This window comes from Pelmatolapia mariae, linkage group LG22 (assembly GCF_036321145.2).
Source record: "Pelmatolapia mariae isolate MD_Pm_ZW linkage group LG22, Pm_UMD_F_2, whole genome shotgun sequence".
Taxonomy (NCBI): Eukaryota; Metazoa; Chordata; class Actinopteri; order Cichliformes; family Cichlidae; genus Pelmatolapia; species Pelmatolapia mariae.
Window position 1 is genome coordinate 24757307 of NC_086245.2, and position 20608 is coordinate 24777914.

At 39.9% G+C, this 20608-nt stretch overlaps 1 protein-coding gene across 1 annotated transcript; it reads right to left on the reverse strand.

Annotated features, from left to right (window-relative positions):
* Positions 1-5327: 5327 nt before the first annotated feature.
* Positions 5328-11391, reverse strand: LOC135933182 (glutathione S-transferase A-like). The gene is made up of 6 exons (XM_065471172.1): positions 11113-11391; positions 10103-10168; positions 9900-10005; positions 6048-6166; positions 5875-5963; positions 5328-5770 (listed from the first exon to the last, which is right to left on the reverse strand). Exons 1-6 carry the CDS (start codon positions 11278-11280, stop codon positions 5626-5628), a joined length of 693 nt encoding a protein of 230 aa, XP_065327244.1. The 5' UTR covers positions 11281-11391; the 3' UTR covers positions 5328-5625.
* Between the last annotated feature and the right edge of the window lie 9217 nt (positions 11392-20608).

Here is a 20608-nt window from a genome sequence, read left to right on the forward strand (position 1 = left end):
TAAAATAATAAGTCAGTAAAAGCAATAAAAAATAAACACAATACAGACAAATAACAAATGTTAAGACTCAGAGAAAAAGCCAAGGAATAAAAATGTTTTAAGTGGGTTTTGAAGACAATGGTCAGGTTCTGATGTGAAGCAGCAAGCAGGTCCAAAGGTCAGTGGCAGCTACAGCAAAGGCCCGATCTCAGATATATGCAGAAGCATCTGGTCAGCTGACTTCAGTGATATTTTGGGAGAGTGTGTAGTTAAAGGATCAGGAAGGTAGAGATGATGATGTATTCAATGACTCAGAAACAATAAATAGTCATAAAAATTTTTTAAATCACCTCTTAAACACATCAAAAAAGCCAAAGCAATGGGACTATGGTCTTATGTGGTGACTGGCAAAAAAAAACAAAACCCAAAAAACATAGCAAAGCCTGGCTGATGCCAAAATAAAGCCTATTTCAGTAGTCAACCCTGGATAAAATAAAAACATGAAATGCTTTCTCAAAGCCAGCAAAAAAGAGAAAGGGCTTAGCATTTGTAAGGAACCTCAGTTTGAAGAAACTAGCTCTGATTTGTTTATCAACAGCTTTATTAACAGCTTTTATTTGTTTATCAAACTTGAAGCTTTCACCTTCAGAGGAGGAGTGAGGGTCAGGAGGCCCGAATACTTCCACTTGTGTTTTTTGCTCATTCAGGTTTCAAAATATTTATTTTTTTGAGAGGGAGATAGATCAGTGAGTCATCAGCATAACAGTGAAATGAAATTCCATATTCTTTGAAAATTGATCTTAATGAGAGAATATAAAGGGAATGAAGTCATCCTAGAAATGACCCTTCCAGGACCCTACGTGTCAGTGGAGGAGGTGACGATGAAAACCACCCAACGTTATGGAAAAATTTCTCCTCAAACTACAAAAAGGTCATATTGCCACCCACTACATGGGACAAGGACCCATGACTAAAGTGCCTTATCAAGCTTTACCTCTTATAACGTGATTTGCTGCTGCTGTGGTCAAGTTTTAAGAATAAAAATAAACAAAAAGAAAATCTCATGAAAAATTAAGTTTAAGCAAGCTGTTAAAAATTTTAAAATATTTTTGTTTGCTGTTTACCAGGCTTCAGGTATTCTCTGAAATTACGAAGAGGGGATTCTTTGTGTTTCAGAGGTCCTTCAGGATCATGTACTTGGCCATGGTTTTAACTTAAGATTCACGGCTTCATGCAAAACACAACAGCATGTGGGAACTTCTCTTAACAAGTGTGTCGCTTTCGAGCTTTAAAAAGAGCGAGTATTGCCACCTACTGGTTGTAAAAAGAAACTCCAATTGTCACAAATCCATTTGACTTTTTCATAGGGTGCATTGCAGCGGCCATAAAACGAGCTGTTCTAATCCCTCAACATGTTTGTGCTCTCTGCTCGTATTACCTTCAAATTAAATCATTATTTTGATTTTTTATTTTATTTTTATTTTTTTGCCTGTCCCGTTTGGATCTTTAGCCATCAGAATTGCTTTCTGAAGGCCAAGAAAGATGCCAAGCGGATTTACTTTACCAAGTGGATCATCATGGCCTTGCCATATTGGTCCATTTGATTGACCTTTATTATAATTATGTATTTATTTGATTTGATTTTAGGTTGTTACAGACAGGACAGACATGACTGGGGGATAGGACAGGGAGAAAGAATGAAAGAAAGAGAGGGAGAGAAAGAAAAAAGAAGGGAGAAGAGATGGTGAGAAAGGGGGGAAGAAGAAAAAAAAGAAAAACAAACAAAACACCTTGATCACCTGTATGGAGATTTAAAAAAAAAACAGAAAAAAAGAGCAACATAATAAATACAACACCATCGCAATAAACTAGCTAGCAGTAGATAACAGTAGATACTAAATATTAAATGTTGTGCAGCACGTAAGATCGACAGCGCACAGTGTGCTTTGAGGTAGGAGCCAAAAAGGGTGTAGTTTGTGTGTGTGAGCACCCGTGTGTACACCTGTGAGCATGAGCGTGGTTGTATTCAAAAGGTTCCTTTATGTAATGATCTGCTAGAGGGTGTGGGGAGCCACAGCCCCGTCCTCCAGGGCATGAAGAAGGTATGGAGGAGATCCAGGCTCCAGACATCCAGAGACCCTCAGAGCACAAGAGACCAAGGAAGACCAACAGAGGGAAAAGAGCTGAGGAGAGCCCCAGATGAGGGGTCACTCAACAGCCAGAAGCCAGGGGGGGTTGCAGTGACGTGCTGGTGAGCGCCGCCGGCAGCCAGCTGTGCCAGAGTGACCGAGCCCCAGGCCCAGAAGCCGAAGGCACCCCACCCCCCGAAGTGGCCCGAACAAGCCCCAGGCTCCAGGCCCTGACAAGCAGCCACCAAGGAGTGAGCCGGTGGGTACCCGGATGCCCATCCCCGGACACCAAGAACCACCAACGCACCGAAGACTGAGGGCGTCTGCCACTGGCAGAGGGAGTGGTGGGGGAATGCCTCCCCTGCACCCTGGTGACACACCTTCACCCCAAGGCCCTGCATGTGTGGGTGATTGTGGTGGAGCGGGAAGAGGGAGGCAGCTGGAGATGGGGAGGGAAGGAAGGGAGGGGCAAGTGGCAAGTGGTTTTAGCCATCCAGAGATAAATTGAAGCCTGTTGGCTAAGAAGTCTACCTAACTGAAAGTTAGGTAGATCTAATCCTCCTTTATCCTTGGTCTTTTGTAGTATTTTTAAGCTTATACGTGGAGGTTTATCTTTCCAAAGGAATTTAGACATATATGAATCTAGAGATCTGAACCAATCTTGTGGCGGTTTAGTTTTTGGTAAGACCGTCATTTTTATAGCGGCAACCCTTCCCATGAGTGATGTGGGTAGACATTTTCATCTAGCCAGGTCACCTTCTACTTTCTTTAAAAGTGGGATATGGTTTAATTTAGTTAGATCTGCAAGCTTGGGAGAAACATTAATACCTAAATATTTTATATTTCCAGATTGCAGTGGAGTAGAAGAAAAATTATGGAAGCAGCAATTAATCGGAATGACTGCAGATTTTAACCAGTTAATTGAGTAATCTATATTCTTGCAAAAGAGTTTATCAATGCAATCACCCCAGAGGGATTGGTTTGTGAGTTTTGGAGAAAAAGTAACACATCATCCGCATAAAAACTGATTTTATGTTCCACGTTCTTGCATTTTTTGATTTTTAAAGAACTTATTTTAACATTGCACTCAACAACAAACAAATCCTCCCTAACAAAAACAGTAACTTCAGGGGCCAATTTGCATTATATTTCTTCACGTCAACATAGAAGCGGAATTGGGCTTAGTGGACTTTGGTGAATTAAAAATATTTTAAGCATACTGTAAAAATCATTATGTAGTTTTAATAACAATTCATTACAATGTAAGGACTCACAAAGCTACTTTGTAAGACACTATAGCTCCCTCTTAAAGTTCTCAGTAAAACCTTCTTCCCAGGATTGCTTTTTTTTTTTTAACTTTCTGAGCTAACAAGCTAAAATAGGTTCATGCTGAGACATGAGATGGAAAAATTCCTTAATTTTATGTATTGATTACATGTTTTAACAATATCACTCTAGTAATTGAAATATCACTTTTGTGTCATTTAGTTAATTTAGTTAATTGGAACCCCAATTTGTTTATGCAAAAATATGAATAATCACTGCTGCAGATTAAAAGGAATATTTATATGGTTTAAAGGTTCTAAATCAAATAAACCATTGCCTCAAGTTATTATAAGAGAAAACCCCGGAAATTAGAGAATTCCCTGTGAGCAAGCACTTGGCGAGAGTGGTAAGGAAAAACTCTTAACAGGAAGAAACCTCAGACAGAACCAGGCTCAGGGAGGGCTTCAGCCATCTGCCGTGGCTGGTTGGGATGTCTCTTTCACAACTGAGGAATGATGATGGAAATTTGGTTTCTTATTTGGAATTGTTCTTTTGCAGCAAAGGTGCCAAACAGTTAAATTCTTTACACTCAGGAGCATAAATAGTTTGCTGTTTAAGAAAGCTGCTGATCTCAGACTGTTTTAACACTGAATGTAGTCAGCTGCATGAAGCTGCATGAAGAAGGCATGAGATAACATTAACAAAAAAAAGTCTGATAACAGATAAAAGGTCTTCATTTGTATGCTGATCCAAAAACTTTAATCTGGAATTATTTAACACTGTGTTAACATTGCTAATGTTGTGTTAGCAGCTATGAAGTAATTAAGACTCATTCATACAAGACTAACCAGAGGATCATTTCAATATATAATGTGATACAGGACTGAATATAACATCATTGTGTAAAAGTCCAGAGCCTCTGAGCTTCTAACATTGCACAAAGCAAAGGTCACGATCATGAAGTCCGGGGGTTGTTCATCTTCTGGGGTGGAGCTGTAAAGATTTCCCTCTGAGGGAGCTGCTGGTGAAGATGGACAGTCCTGCTTGTTCCCTGCGATGAGCTTACAGATGATGTTCCTGAAAGGACAGCTCAGCTGTGATGAAAGAAAGAAAGTTTCTCCAAACCTCTGAACCTAACAATTCAGATCCATCCCTGTCCTGATGATCTCAATGTCTTTTTTTACCAGGAGTAAATGTAGCTGTTTATAATAATGTGGACTCAGGGGCCACCGTGTTGCATACTGTCACAGGTTCAAAGCAAATACAGAAGGACACTTCTGTTATCACACTTTGTGTTTGCTTGTGTATCATCCATATGTTGTTGTTGGTGATAAGACATTATATTTGATATTTGACAAGCAACCCACCCCTCCATATTCAAATGTGGTCACCCTCTATGTCAATATAAAATATTTAGACATTAGTATAATTACAGTGGTTTTCATTAAGGATAACTGATGGAAAGTTATCGCAACATTTAATGTATAAGGCCAGTGAGTAAAAATAGAACATTTACAACAGAATAAATGTTCCCATTTTTTTTTTTGTTGCATATTTTATATTGCCTATAACTGAGTTCATAGGTTTGTGGCTCGCCTTCAGCTATACCACACACAACATGTACAGAGGAGAGAAGGGGGTCACAGCTCCTGCAACGGGTGAAATGTTGACAAAATGCTCAAAGAATCCTCAATTGAAATCACCATCATCGTCACTTTGTCTTCTGTGGTTTTCAGGTGTTTTGTGCATTCCTTCTTTTTCAGAATGTGCCAGACTGGATTTGGCCACTCGTAGTTTAACACAGAGCAAGTTCAGGAAAATGTCTAAAAAGCTCAGGAAATTGATCCAACAAAGAATCAAACATGAGGTGACTTTGTATGTGTATGGATTTTTTGTTACAAATGTGCAAGCCTTCAATCAGTGCTCAAACATACAAAAGAAAAACATGTCTACAAAGCTAATGCACTTTTTTTTTTTTTTAATTGTCAGGATGGAAAAAGATGCCAAGTTGTGGAAAGGATGCAATATTGAACTATGCAAAGTCATGGAAACACAAAGAATTTGAGCTAGCTTTGAGCAGAGAAAACTAGTTCTTTACTTTACGATAGTGTGACTGAGTTATTCTGCTATTAGACAAAGCTGAACATGTATGAGTAACCAGAAACTGCTGTTAGATATACACAGAATGCATAAGGGCAACAAAAGCTGCTCTGTCATTATGCAGCATCATGTTTACATCTGTGTATGAATATCAGATGTCTTTCAGTGCGTCTTTCACTGTATCTTGGTCCTTGGGGTTCTCCAGCCAATGAGGAGGCCAGCTGGCTTTGACACTGGGTCTCTCCTTCAGCAGATTGTAGTACTCTCCCAGTTTAGGATAACGCTCTGGAGACAACCTACGAATCAGAATTAAGAAGACTTTCAAGTCCCGTGTCTACAGATCATCCTTCATTTTACTGATGAGACCACATGGAAATACAAACAGCCTCTGCGTGCTTACCCAAACCCAAAGAGTGCACCAACTGTTGGAAAGATGACCACGTCTGCTAGCGTGAAAGACGGTCCTGCCAGGTAAGAGCCTGAGCCCAGCTTGGAAAAACAAAAAACAAAAATACAGTTGGAACAAATCAAAGCAGGCCGAGTCTGTCTGAGTTTGTGTGCTCATGCACATACCTTCTGCAGGTAACCCTCCCAGAGTTTGAGTTCAGTGACCAGAGCTTCTTTGTTCCTCTTCAGAGCCGACTCATGTCTCTCACCTTCAGGGACATACCACTCATAGTAGACAACTGCACCTGAAAAACAAAACATTATGCGTAAAATATTAGCGTTACAGATGCAAAATGTTACCACTAAATGTCCAATTGCAGTCAACTAAAAACTGTTCTCCTACCCCTCCCAATTCAAGTGCATAATCGTCCCTATGGTGGCTGCCATAGGACAAAAATATTTCAGTCAGCCGACAGAGATCATAATAATTACATTTAGACTGTTTCACATCACGGCTACAGCACTGTTTCTAGTGCTGTTTGTGTAACAAAAGACTGTTGTGCACACTTGATTTTATCATATTCCAATAATATCAGCACTTAGTGATAAATCAGGAAATGGGAAAAAAAACATGCTTGATATCTACACTGTAGATATGGATAGATATGGATGGATAGATATGGACAAGACCAAGACCACGTAAAAGTGGTCTTGGTCTTTTCTTTGGTCTCGACTGACTTTGGTCTCAGTCTTGGTCTCGCTGTTTCCGTCTTGCGTTCTCAAATCAACATAGTGTTCGGGAGATTTGGAGTCAACCATCAGCGGAGCGGGGGGGTGGCTTACTGGGCTTAAGCCCAGGTCATTTTTTCAGAAGCATGGGGTCTTTTGGAGTGTAATTTGTTCGTTAGATGCCTGACTGGCAACTGTACAAAACAAAAACAACACACGAAGCACATAGCGCACCGTCGTAAATTCCCCCTAATTTTGGTATGATCCGAGCTCAGGCACTAGGCGACTGAGTGCAGCACCCATGTGAGCGAGGGGGGAGAAGCTGCTGCCTGCGAGTTTACTGCAGACAGAGGAGAGCTTAAGTTTGACCAGGTACCAAAGCAAATCATTCGTACTGTACAAATAATGTAAATATGACAGTGTATCACAAAAGATTGATATCAAACTGATCACTTGGTTGTGTTACTTGCTCTTCGAGTGAATCAACAAATGGATAAATAAAAAGCCGAACGACAATGCTGATTTTTTAGAGAGTCTTAGCTTACATTTCATATTTACAGTTCTTACCCTCCACGGCTAAACAAACTCTCTAAATCGGTTTCAGTTGTGTACTGATGAACACAACAATGGCCATAAGGAGCTTCTTTCAAAGAAAAAACTCAGGTAGATGTTATTTTATATATTATGCTTTGTACGTTGTTCAGTATATCTATGCAAAACAAGAGAAATTTCAATACACAGCAGTATATTCACAGTTGAAACCAGATGTTTACATACACTTTAGGGAGAAAACATAAAAACTTTTTTTTTTTTTACTGTTAAACATCAATTTAGAGTAAACCTGTTTATATAAATAAATGTTGAAATATCTTTTGAATTAGTTAAATGTCAGAATAAAGAGAGAGCTGTCTATTGTAATCACTTTCATCAAATTTAGGAGTACATATACACTAAGTTTATTGTTAATTAATAAGAAAACTCCAGACGATTCCATTCTGAGCTGAAGAAGCTTCTGATAGGTTAGTAGAGCCCATGTGGGTAAATTGGTGGCACACCTGTGGATGCATATGAGGCAAAACACAGAGCCTGTTTCTTTGACATGGGAAAAATCAAGAGATATCAACCAAAACACCAGGAAAAGAATTGTGGACCTCCATAAGTGTGGCTGAATTTTGAATACAAAATACAAAAGTTAACAAATGTGTTTTTTATATTTATCAATCTAAAAAAAATAAACATTTAGTCTGATTTGATGTTACAATTAAAAAAGTGATTGTGCTTTTATCTGAAGAATGTGTAAATATATGTATATTTGATGATGTTGGTGTTTGGCTTGATTGTCAGCACAAAGAGGGAGAGAGAGGAGCAGAGAGGGAGAGAGAGGAGCAGAGAGGGAGAGAGAGGAGCAGAGAGGGAGAGAGAGGAGCAGAGAGGGAGATGGAGAATGAGGACAGAACAGAGATGGAACAAGAGCAGGTGAGACAGACATGTTAGTCAAATGGTTGTTTGCCAACACTCATCAGAACATGTATCTAGTACCTAGTGTAACTTTTTAGATACCATTTGTTACTTTTCAAATTCTATATTTATTAAGTTATGCAGGCTTGTTTGCACAACAAGGCTAAATAATTATATAAACTTTTCTGAATCTAAATAGTGTACTTTGGTAGAATTAAAAAATGTGTAGTGCAGGTCTATGATGATTTTTAGTGCTACTATCATCTAGTTTTGATTCTGGTTCTGTCTTGGTTAAGTCCTTAGTAGTCCTGATTTTGAACTGTTGTAGTCCTGTTTTAATTCCGGATCAGTTCTGGGTCTGGTTGAATTGGGGTTTAGTCCCTGTGACTTGATACAGCCCGACTTTGTTCTGCCTTGCTGCTTAATTAAAAACTAGTTTAAGGTGTCCTGCATATGTGATATTATTTTTTTTCCTATATGAAGTCATTCTTTTTTGAACAAAACTCAAAACAGAGCCTAATAATCTTTCAGTCATTTCTACCCTCACTTAATTTCCTTTGGCTGCTCAGCTCTCACACAGTGGCTCAGTTATGATCCAATCCCTCCATATTGTGGCCAATCACATGCGAGGATATAGGATAATATCCTTATGTGAAAAACAGAGAGGGTGAGAGACGCGACAGTCAAGGGCAGCATCCGTCTGTCCTCTCAGTAAGTGAGTGAGACAATAGACAGTGGTGAGGAGGGCTGTGCGAAAGCAAAAACACATAAATATGCCTGACACCTGTAAACGTAGCAGCATCTGGCTGCAGTTTAAAGACTTTTTTTGTCTCGACTTGGTCTCGGATTAGGCGGTCTTGACTACAAGTCTACTACACTGATTTATGGAGGATAATGTAACTCAAGCAACTCAAAATGGTGTGCAGAGGTGCTGAGTTGGATTTAGGTTAGATGAGTGTGACGGCAAGCTGATGTATCAATTCGTTCATCCTCCATGAACTCCCTGCATACTCTCATCACATGAGACCGGGCACTGTTGTGCGGAAGGAACCAAGAACCCACTGCACCAGCGTAGAGGCTGAGAATGGGTCCAATGATTTCATTCTGATACCCAGTAGCAGTCAGGGTGCTGTTGCCTACCCTGTAGAGGTCTGTGTGTCCCTCCATGGATATGTCGTCCCAGACCAGTCATCTTGAATGATGTTACAGAGAGCATAACGTTCTCTGCGGCTTCTCTAGACCCTTTCCAAGTCTGTTACACGTGCTCAGGGTGAACCTGCTCTCATCTGTGAAAAGCACAGAGCACCAGTGATGAACCTGCCAATTCTGCTAGTCTATGGCAAAAACAAATCTGGCTCCACGATGTCGGGCAGTGAGCACAGGGGCCACCCTCATGAAGTCAGTTTCTGATTGTTTAGTCAGACATTCACGCCAGTGTCCTGCTGGAGGTCATATTCAAGCTCTGGCAGCGTTCACCCTGTTCCTTCTTGCACAAAGGAGCAGATACTGGTCCTGTTGATGGGTTAAGGACCATCTACAGCCCTGTATAGGCCTCCTACAGTAACTTCCTGTCTCCTGGAATCTCCTCCATGCTCTTGAGACTGTGCTGGGAGACACACAGGAGTTGGACTACCTCTAGGGTCCAGGTATCGCCTCATGCTACCCTCTGCTACTAAACTGACCACATCAATATCCCACAAGTGTAACTGACTTTATGCAATACTCTGACTAAAAATTGTTCCTTTAAAATTTGAGATATGCATTTTGAGAGTTCCTTGAGTAAGAACTGAGGTTTAGAGGAATCATTTATAAAAGCAGATATCAGGATTTGAAAAAACAGATAACACTTACTGAGTTTCTCGTAGAATGTGAGACCCTCAAACATGCGCTGGTACATCAGAGCTTGTTCTGCTGGGCCATCTGGGATCAGTTTGGTTCCCTGGGATTTAAACTGGCTCTGCCAGACATTAGGAAAAGACACACATTTAACTGGGGCACATTTTGTGATGTTGCATTCAGTGTGAGTGAACTTTTTGTCAAAATGACGTTCTCACCTCCAGGTAAAAACAGGCTGCGTAAGATTCATTGATGACATTGTCTCCATGTTTGAAAGTGGGAAGCTGAAAAAGAAATTATAATAGCGTCAGCAAGAAAACTTTCATTAGGTACTCCATAACAGGTTTTAATGCTAAGGCTACTGGGTGTTAATTAGGTTAACTGATTTAACAAATCAGTCAAACAAATACAATTTTTAAAAACAAAAAATGATTACTTATTTTAACAAAACTTTACTGCAGTGTTTCCAGTATTTATGGTTAAAGGCCAGTTTCCAGTCTGAGATTTGGAAAGTGTAAAGAAAGATGTAAATTAAACTGCTTATTTTACTAAACTTAGTCAGCTGCAGGTTATATTTAAGAGGCCATATTCAACGATACAACCCCTCATTTGTACATTTTATTTAACACTGTCCTGCTTTTGAGCTGTTGCCTAATAAATAAATTCAATAAGACGCATTTAAAGCGTGATTAATATATCCTAGTCAAGTTCAAACTGGTTATCTTAAAGCTTTAATATGCATTTAAACATTTTAAATTAGTCGGGTTTTATGATAAATGAAGACAGCTACACGGTGAATTTCTCGCCTCAGATGCTTTCATAAACACATTTCCGTTAAGTTTTCTCTAATGTAAACGAGCCGCCATGTTGGTGCAGCTCAGCTGCAAACTCGCGTGCTCATTTCTACACGTGTCAGCTCACGAGAAATGTGCGTCCAATCAGGTGCAGCAGGGCGTGTCCTGAAGTGTCTTCCTTGAAGAAAAAAAATCTCCTTACGCTAAATGAAACGCTCGGTTTTTATGATTTTGTAAAAAAAATATCCATCAAAGTTCACAGTATTTGTCACTATTACTGCAACTCTTTATCCGTTAACCCTCCTGCAGAACAAAAGCGCAGATATCAGTGTTTATAACCGTGACGTTAACGTGAGATTATTTTATAATATTATGGTGCAAAGTCAAGTGTTGTGTTAGTTATAAGGGGTGGTGTGCTAAAAGCTCCTCCCTACCTGTCCCCTGGGGTTTATATCTAACACTTGTTGGGACTTGTGCTCCATTTTCTCGAAGGACAGCAGTTTTTGGTTGTAGCCCTGCAGGTTCTTCTCCTCCAGAGCGATCATCACCCTCCAGCAGGGACAAGAGCCGGTCCCCCACAGCAGAGTCATGTCCTTGGCCATTGCTTTAACTTGAGATTCACAGTTTGGACGGTCACTGAACTGGACGCACAAAGCAACAACAGCGCACTGGAAAAATACCCAGTTACCTTTCTTACGGTTTGTGGGAGGGAATGTCAAGCTTTTATAAGAGCGTGATTGCCATCTACTGGCTGGAAGAAAAAACTACAACTCTATCATCATCTTTCAGTTGCCTTCTTTATATAGTCACCACTGAATGATTTGTTGAAATAATAATAATAAAAATATTTGTTTGTTTGTGTACCTTCTGCACTTTGTGTAGTCGATGACAAGATGTACATTGTACACATCCTCCCCCAAATATTCACATATGCTCTGCCTCTATCCCAATACAATATAGTATTATATAGTATTTTAGCATAATTAGAAAGGTGACTGACCTGAAATAAACAAGCTGTTTTTATGAAGAATAACTGATGGAAGCTGTGTCAACATTTAATGCTATAAAACTTAATTCTGTTCCCGAACATTACTTTAAGTCATTTTATTTGTATATAAAATATATAAAAAGCAGGAACTCCAGCAACACTTGAGGGAAGAAGAACAACTTTAATAATTGACCAACGCGTTTCGGCTTGTGGCCTTCATCAGGGTCATCAGACCCTGATGAAGGCCACAAGTGTTGCTGGAGTTCCTGCTTTTTGAATTCTTTCATCCTCTCCATGCACCTTGGAAGCAGGTGAAGTTGTGCCAGAAATTTTTGCTGCGATATATAAAATATATAAACTACAAGCATCAACCTTGGTGATGTAAAAAAAAAATAATTAAGTGGGTTTTGAAGACAATGGTCAGGTCCTGATGTGAAGCAGCAAGCAGGTCCAAAGTTCAATGGCAGCTACAGCAAAGGCCCGATCTCAGATATATGCAGAAGCATCTGGTCAGCTGACTTCAGTGATATTTTGGGAGAGTGTGTAGTTAAAGGATCAGGAAGGTAGAGATGATGATGTATTCAATGACTCAGAAACAATAAATAGTCATAAAAAATTTTTAAATCACCTCTTAAACACATCAAAAAAGCCAAAGCAATGGGACTATGGTCTTATGTGGTGACTGGCAAAAAAAACCCCAAAACATAGCAAAGCCTGGCTGATGCCAAAATAAAGCCTATTTCAGTAGTCAACCCTGGATAAAATAAAAACATGAAATGCTTTCTCAAAGCCAGCAAAAAAGAGAAAGGGCTTAGCATTTGTAAGGAACCTCAGTTTGAAGAAACTAGCTCTGATTTGTTTATCAACAGCTTTATTAACAGCTTTTATTTGTTTATCAAACATGAAGCTTTCACCTTCAGAGGAGGAGTGAGGGTCAGGAGGCCCGAATACTTCCACTTGTGTTTTTTGCTCATTCAGGTTTCAAAATATTTATTTTTTTGAGAGGGAGATAGATCAGTGAGTCATCAGCATAACAGTGAAATGAAATTCCATATTCTTTGAAAATTGATCTTAATGAGAGAATATAAAGGGAATGAAGTCATCCTAGAAATGACCCTTCCAGGACCCTACGTGTCAGTGGAGGAGGTGACGATGAAAACCACCCAACGTTATGGAAAAATTTCTCCTCAAACTACAAAAAGGTCATATTGCCACCCACTACATGGGACAAGGACCCATGACTAAAGTGCCTTATCAAGCTTTACCTCTTATAACGTGATTTGCTGCTGCTGTGGTCAAGTTTTAAGAATAAAAATAAACAAAAAGAAAATCTCATGAAAAATTAAGTTTAAGCAAGCTGTTAAAAATTTTAAAATATTTTTGTTTGCTGTTTACCAGGCTTCAGGTATTCTCTGAAATTACGAAGAGGGGATTCTTTGTGTTTCAGAGGTCCTTCAGGATCATGTACTTGGCCATGGTTTTAACTTAAGATTCACGGCTTCATGCAAAACACAACAGCGTGTGGGAACTTCTCTTAACAAGTGTGTCGCTTTCGAGCTTTAAAAAGAGCGAGTATTGCCACCTACTGGTTGTAAAAAGAAACTCCAATTGTCACAAATCCATTTGACTTTTTCATAGGGTGCATTGCAGCGGCCATAAAACGAGCTGTTCTAATCCCTCAACATGTTTGTGCTCTCTGCTCGTATTACCTTCAAATTAAATCATTATTTTGATTTTTTATTTTATTTTTATTTTTTTGCCTGTCCCGTTTGGATCTTTAGCCATCAGAATTGCTTTCTGAAGGCCAAGAAAGATGCCAAGCGGATTTACTTTACCAAGTGGATCATCATGGCCTTGCCATATTGGTCCATTTGATTGACCTTTATTATAATTATGTATTTATTTGATTTGATTTTAGGTTGTTACAGACAGGACAGACATGACTGGGGGATAGGACAGGGAGAAAGAATGAAAGAAAGAGAGGGAGAGAAAGAAAAAAGAAGGGAGAAGAGATGGTGAGAAAGGGGGGAAGAAGAAAAAAAAGAAAAACAAACAAAACACCTTGATCACCTGTATGGAGATTTAAAAAAAAAAACAGAAAAAAAGAGCAACATAATAAATACAACACCATCGCAATAAACTAGCTAACAGTAGATAACAGTAGATACTAAATATTAAATGTTGTGCAGCACGTAAGATCGACAGCGCACAGTGTGCTTTGAGGTAGGAGCCAAAAAGGGTGTAGTTTGTGTGTGTGAGCACCCGTGTGTACACCTGTGAGCATGAGCGAGGTTGTATTCAAAAGGTTCCTTTATGTAATGATCTGCTAGAGGGTGTGGGGAGCCACAGCCCCGTCCTCCAGGGCATGAAGAAGGTATGGAGGAGATCCAGGCTCCAGACATCCAGAGACCCTCAGAGCACAAGAGACCAAGGAAGACCAACAGAGGGAAAAGAGCTGAGGAGAGCCCCAGATGAGGGGTCACTCAACAGCCAGAAGCCAGGGGGGGTTGCAGTGACGTGCTGGTGAGCGCCGCCGGCAGCCAGCTGTGCCAGAGTGACCGAGCCCCAGGCCCAGAAGCCGAAGGCACCCCACCCCCCGAAGTGGCCCGAACAAGCCCCAGGCTCCAGGCCCTGACAAGCAGCCACCAAGGAGTGAGCCGGTGGGTACCCGGATGCCCATCCCCGGACACCAAGAACCACCAACGCACCGAAGACTGAGGGCGTCTGCCACTGGCAGAGGGAGTGGTGGGGGAATGCCTCCCCTGCACCCTGGTGACACACCTTCACCCCAAGGCCCTGCATGTGTGGGTGATTGTGGTGGAGCGGGAAGAGGGAGGCAGCTGGAGATGGGGAGGGAAGGAAGGGAGGGGCAAGTGGCAAGTGGTTTTAGCCATCCAGAGATAAATTGAAGCCTGTTGGCTAAGAAGTCTACCTAACTGAAAGTTAGGTAGATCTAATCCTCCTTTATCCTTGGTCTTTTGTAGTATTTTTAAGCTTATACGTGGAGGTTTATCTTTCCAAAGGAATTTAGACATATATGAATCTAGAGATCTGAACCAATCTTGTGGCGGTTTAGTTTTTGGTAAGACCGTCATTTTTATAGCGGCAACCCTTCCCATGAGTGATGTGGGTAGACATTTTCATCTAGCCAGGTCACCTTCTACTTTCTTTAAAAGTGGGATATGGTTTAATTTAGTTAGATCTGCAAGCTTGGGAGAAACATTAATACCTAAATATTTTATATTTCCAGATTGCAGTGGAGTAGAAGAAAAATTGTGGAAGCAGCAATTAATCGGAATGACTGCAGATTTTAACCAGTTAATTGAGTAATCTATATTCTTGCAAAAGAGTTTATCAATGCAATCACCCCAGAGGGATTGGTTTGTGAGTTTTGGAGAAAAAGTAACACATCATCCGCATAAAAACTGATTTTATGTTCCACGTTCTTGCATTTTTTGATTTTTAAAGAACTTATTTTAACATTGCACTCAACAACAAACAAATCCTCCCTAACAAAAACAGTAACTTCAGGGGCCAATTTGCATTATATTTCTTCACGTCAACATAGAAGCGGAATTGGGCTTAGCGGACTTTGGTGAATTAAAAATATTTTAAGCATACTGTAAAAATCATTATGTAGTTTTAATAACAATTCATTACAATGTAAGGACTCACAAAGCTACTTTGTAAGACACTATAGCTCCCTCTTAAAGTTCTCAGTAAAACCTTCTTCCCAGGATTGCTTTTTTTTTTTAACTTTCTGAGCTAACAAGCTAAAATAGGTTCATGCTGAGACATGAGATGGAAAAATTCCTTAATTTTATGTATTGATTACATGTTTTAACAATATCACTCTAGTAATTGAAATATCACTTTTGTGTCATTTAGTTAATTTAGTTAATTGGAACCCCAATTTGTTTATGCAAAAATATGAATAATCACTGCTGCAGATTAAAAGGAAGATTTATATGGTTTAAAGGTTCTAAATCAAAGAAACCATTGCCTCAAGTTATTATAAGAGAAAACCCCGGAAATTAGAGAATCCCCTGTGAGCAAGCACAGGCGAGAGTGGTAAGGAAAAACTCTTAACAGGAAGAAACCTCAGACAGAACCAGGCTCAGGGAGGGCTTCAGCCATCTGCCGTGGCTGGTTGGGATGTCTCTTTCACAACTGAGGAATGATGATGGAAATTTGGTTTCTTATTTGGAATTGTTCTTTTGCAGCAAAGGTGCCAAACAGTTAAATTCTTTACACTCAGGAGCATAAATAGTTTGCTGTTTAAGAAAGCTGCTGATCTCAGACTGTTTTAACACTGAATGTAGTCAGCTGCATGAAGCTGCATGAAGAAGGCATGAGATAACATTAACAAAAAAAAGTCTGATAACAGATAAAAGGTCTTCATTTGTATGCTGATCCAAAAACTTTAATCTGGAATTATTTAACACTGTGTTAACATTGCTAATGTTGTGTTAGCAGCTATGAAGTAATTAAGACTCATTCATTCAAGACTAACCAGAGGATCATTTCAATATATAATGTGATACAGGACTGAATATAACATCATTGTGTAAAAGTCCAGAGCCTCTGAGCTTCTAACATTGCACAAAGCAAAGGTCACGATCATGAAGTCCGGGGGTTGTTCATCTTCTGGGGTGGAGCTGTAAAGATTTCCCTCTGAGGGAGCTGCTGGTGAAGATGGACAGTCCTGCTTGTTCCCTGCGATGAGCTTACAGATGATGTTCCTGAAAGGACAGCTCAGCTGTGATGAAAGAGAGAAAGTTTCTCCAAACCTCTGAACCTAACAATTCAGATCCATCCCTGTCCTGATGATCTCAATGTCTTTTTTTACCAGGAGTAAATGTAGCTGTTTATAATAATGTGGACTCAGGGGCCACCGTGTTGCATACTGTCACAGGTTCAAAGCAAATACAGAAGGACACTTCTGTTATCACACTTTGTGTTTGCTTGTGTACCATCCATATGTTGTTGGTGGTGATAAGACATTATATTTGATATTTGACAAGATCATATCAAATATATAGAACATTTACAACAGAAGAAATGTTCCCAGTTTGTTTTGTTTTTTTCCTATTTTATATTGCCTATAACTGAGTATATACATAGGTACATAGGTCTGTGGCACGCTTTCAGCTATACCACGCACAACATGTACAGAGGAGAGAAGGGGGTCACAGCTCCTGCAACAGATGAATGAAATACATACTGTTCAAAGAATTCTTTTTTTTTTTTATAAATTTTATTTTCAGTCACAGCAGCATGTTAATAACAAAACTTTGAACATACAGTAGTTTGCTGTTCCGTATTTACAATACCCCAAAAGATAACAGATATAGAAAGGAAAAAAAAAAACAAACAAACCAAAGAAACCCCTACAAAACAACAAAAACAAACAAAAACAAACAAACAACAACAAACAAATATAGAAATAAAATGTATAAGGGACATTCAGTGTACAGTTAACTATGATAGTGATGTATAGATATGGTATCCGGTCATGATAAGGTGGTCATTTTAAATGTTTCCATGTACATCAGGAATGGCTGCCATGCCTTAAGAAATTTGGTGGTCGAACCTGCCAGTGTATATCTCATCTTTTCTAAATGCAAAAACCTCATGAGCTCTGCAAGCCACTGTTCATGTGTGGGAGGAGCTTCCTGCTTCCATCTTAAAAGTATAAGGCGCCTTGCGATAAGTGAAGCAAAGGCAACAGAATTCGAATAGTATTTTGGCAAAGTGATGTTTTGGGGTATCACCCCAAAGATAGCTGTTAGAGCAGAAGGATCATATTTAACGTCATACATCTCTGACAGAGTGTTAAATATAGACACCCAATAGTTATGAAGATTGGGGCATGTCCAAAAGGTATGAAGGAGCGAACCTGTTTCTGCTTTACATCTGTTACACAGAGGATCAGCTCCTGGATAGAACTTGGCTAACTTTTCCTTGGAGATATGTAATCGGTGTAGGACCTTGAATTGGAGGAGCCCATGCCTGGCACATATCGAAGAAGAGTGTACCCTATGGAGAAAAGATTGCCAGAGTTCATCTGTTATAGGCATCCCAAGGTCTTTCTCCCACTGTGCTTTAAGGATGGAGAGAGAAGGAGATTGTAGATCTAATAATATAGCATAGATTTCTTTAATCGCCCCTCTCTTATGAATGTTTATATTAATAATTTTATCCAAAGAAGTTTCCTCAGGTAGTTCCGGAAATGAAGGAAATCGACTCTTTACAAAGTGGCGAATTTGTAGATAGCGGAAAAAATGTTGCCGAGGAACATTAAACTGCTTCAGGAGCTGCGTGAATGAGGCAAAAATCCCATCTACAAAAAGGTCTTTGATATTTCCAAGGCCATTACTTTCCCATATTTCAAAGGCAGAGTCCATCATGGAGGGTGGGAACATATGATTTGAGCAGATAGGTGCTTTAATTGACATTAAGTGTAACCCAAACCTTTTCCTACATTGCACCCAGATCCTGAGCGAGTCATACAACAAAGGGTTACGTTTATAAGTGTATAGTTCTAATGGGAGAGCTGAACTCAACAAAGCTGATAAGCGCATTTTGCCACAATTGGATGACTCAATTTGGAGCCAAGCTGGAGTCTCTGTAGTAAAATCACTCATCCAGTACAGCATATTGCGAATATTTGCTGCCCAATAATAAGACTGAAAGTTTGGCAAGGCTAAGCCACCCATTGGTCTAGTTCTCTGCATGAAATCTTTACGAATTCGTGGACTTTTGCCATTCCAAATAAATGCAGAGATATGCTTATTCAGTGTTATAAAATACTTATTGGGTAAGTAGCATGGGATACATTGAAATAAATAAAGGAACTTGGGTAGTATGTTCATTTTGATAGAATTGATGCGGCCAATTAATGCCAGTGGTAAATTATTCCATCTCTGAAGATCTGTCTCAGTATTCTTAAGCAGCGGGACAAAGTTTCTTTCATAAAGATCTTTGTATGAGTGGGTAACCTTAACCCCCAAATAGGTCACATACTCTGATTTAACGTTAAATTGAAAATCCGAAAATGAAATCTTCCTGGCTATAGAGTTGACACAGAGAAGTTCACTTTTATGCAGGTTCAACTTGTAACCTGAAATATTACCAAAACATTCAAAAATGGCAAAAGCACGGGGAAGAGAGCACAAAGGCTCTGACATATACAGCAGGAGATCGTCAGCATATAAGGATATTTTGTGCTCCTGGTCACCTCTGAGGATGCCCTTAATGCAATTGTCAGCTCGCAGTTTAATCGCCAATGGTTCAATTGATAATGCAAAAAGAAGAGGGGATAAGGGACATCCTTGTCTCGTACCACGGAGAAGTGGGAAATAAGAAGAGAATAACGAATTTGTTCTAACACGTGCCATAGGTGAGGAGTAAAGTAACTGAATCCATGAAATGAAATTAGGGCCAAATCCAAATTTATTTAGAGTATAAAACAGATAATCCCACTCCACCCAGACAAATGCCTTCTCAGCATCGAGTAATAAGGCAGTTTCAGGGGTTGTAGTTGACTTGGTGTGTAATATGTTTAAAAACCTGCACAGGTTGAAAAAACCATGCCTACCCTTCACAAAACCTGTCTGATCTGGAGAAATTAACAATGGTAGATATTGCTCTAGCCTGAGAGCAAGTGTTTTTGACAGTATTTTTAATCTACATTTAAGAGTGATATAGGACGATATGATGAACACTCTAATGGATCCTTATTTGGCTTCAGTAGGAGTGAGATGGTTGCTTGCCGAAGCGTTTGGGGAAGACATTTTGAAACAAATGACTCAATGAACATGTCTCGTAATAAAGGTGCTAAACTGTCTTTAAAGGTCTTGAAAAATTCAACCGGATACCCATCCGGACCCGGAGATTTGCCATTCTGCATTGAGCTAATCGCTAATTTCATTTCTTCCACTGTAATTTGCTCCTCCAATTGGTCTCTGAATGCCGAGGTTAAAGTCGGAACTGTCATTCCATCAAAAAAAGCCTCAAACAGTTCAGGTGTGTTTAAAGATTCAGAATCATAGAGACTGGAATAGAATATTCTGAAACTCTCATTTATTTTTTGTGGTGTAGTGGTGATATGTCCAGATTCAGTCCTAATTTCAGGGATTATACGAGTTGCTTCTGATTTACGAAGCTGATGTGCTAAAATTTTAGATGCTTTTCCTCCGTGCTCATACCATCTCCCTCTAGATTTGAGAATCATAGACTCTGACTGCCGGGTTGAGATTAAATTAAATTCTGTTTGTAATGTTAGTCTGTGTTTATACAGTTCTGGAGAGGGGGTTGTAGAGTGTTGCTCATCCAATTGCGAAATAAGGTGTATCAATTCAGAAAGACGTTTCTGTTTCTGTTTTCTAATATATGAACAGTATGACATAATATGGCCCCGTAAGAATGCTTTTAAGCTTTCCCAAACCGTACTGTAGGCGTGTTCAAAGAATTCTGAATTCAAATCATCATCGTCACTTTGTCTTCTGATAGTATGGGGCGATCGTGGCTCAAGAGTTGGGAGTTCGCCTTGTAATCGGAAGGTTGCTGGTTCGAGCCCCGGCTTGGACAGTCTCGGTCGTTGTGTCCTTGGGCAAGACACTTCACCCGTTGCCTACTGGTGGTGGTCAGAGGGACCGGTGGCGCCAGCGTCCGGCAGCCTCGCCTCTGTCAGTGCACCCCAGGGTGGCTGTGGCTACAACGTAGCTTGCCATCACCAGTGTGTGAATGGGTGGATGACTGGATATGTAAAGCGCTTTGGGGTCCTTAGGGACTAGTAAAAGCGCTATATAAATACAGACCATTTACCATTTCTGTGGTTTTCAGGCGTTTTGTGCATTCCTTCTTTTTAAGAATGTGCCAGACTGGATTTGGCCACTCGTAGTTTAACACAGAGCAAGTTCAGGAAAATGTCTAAAAAG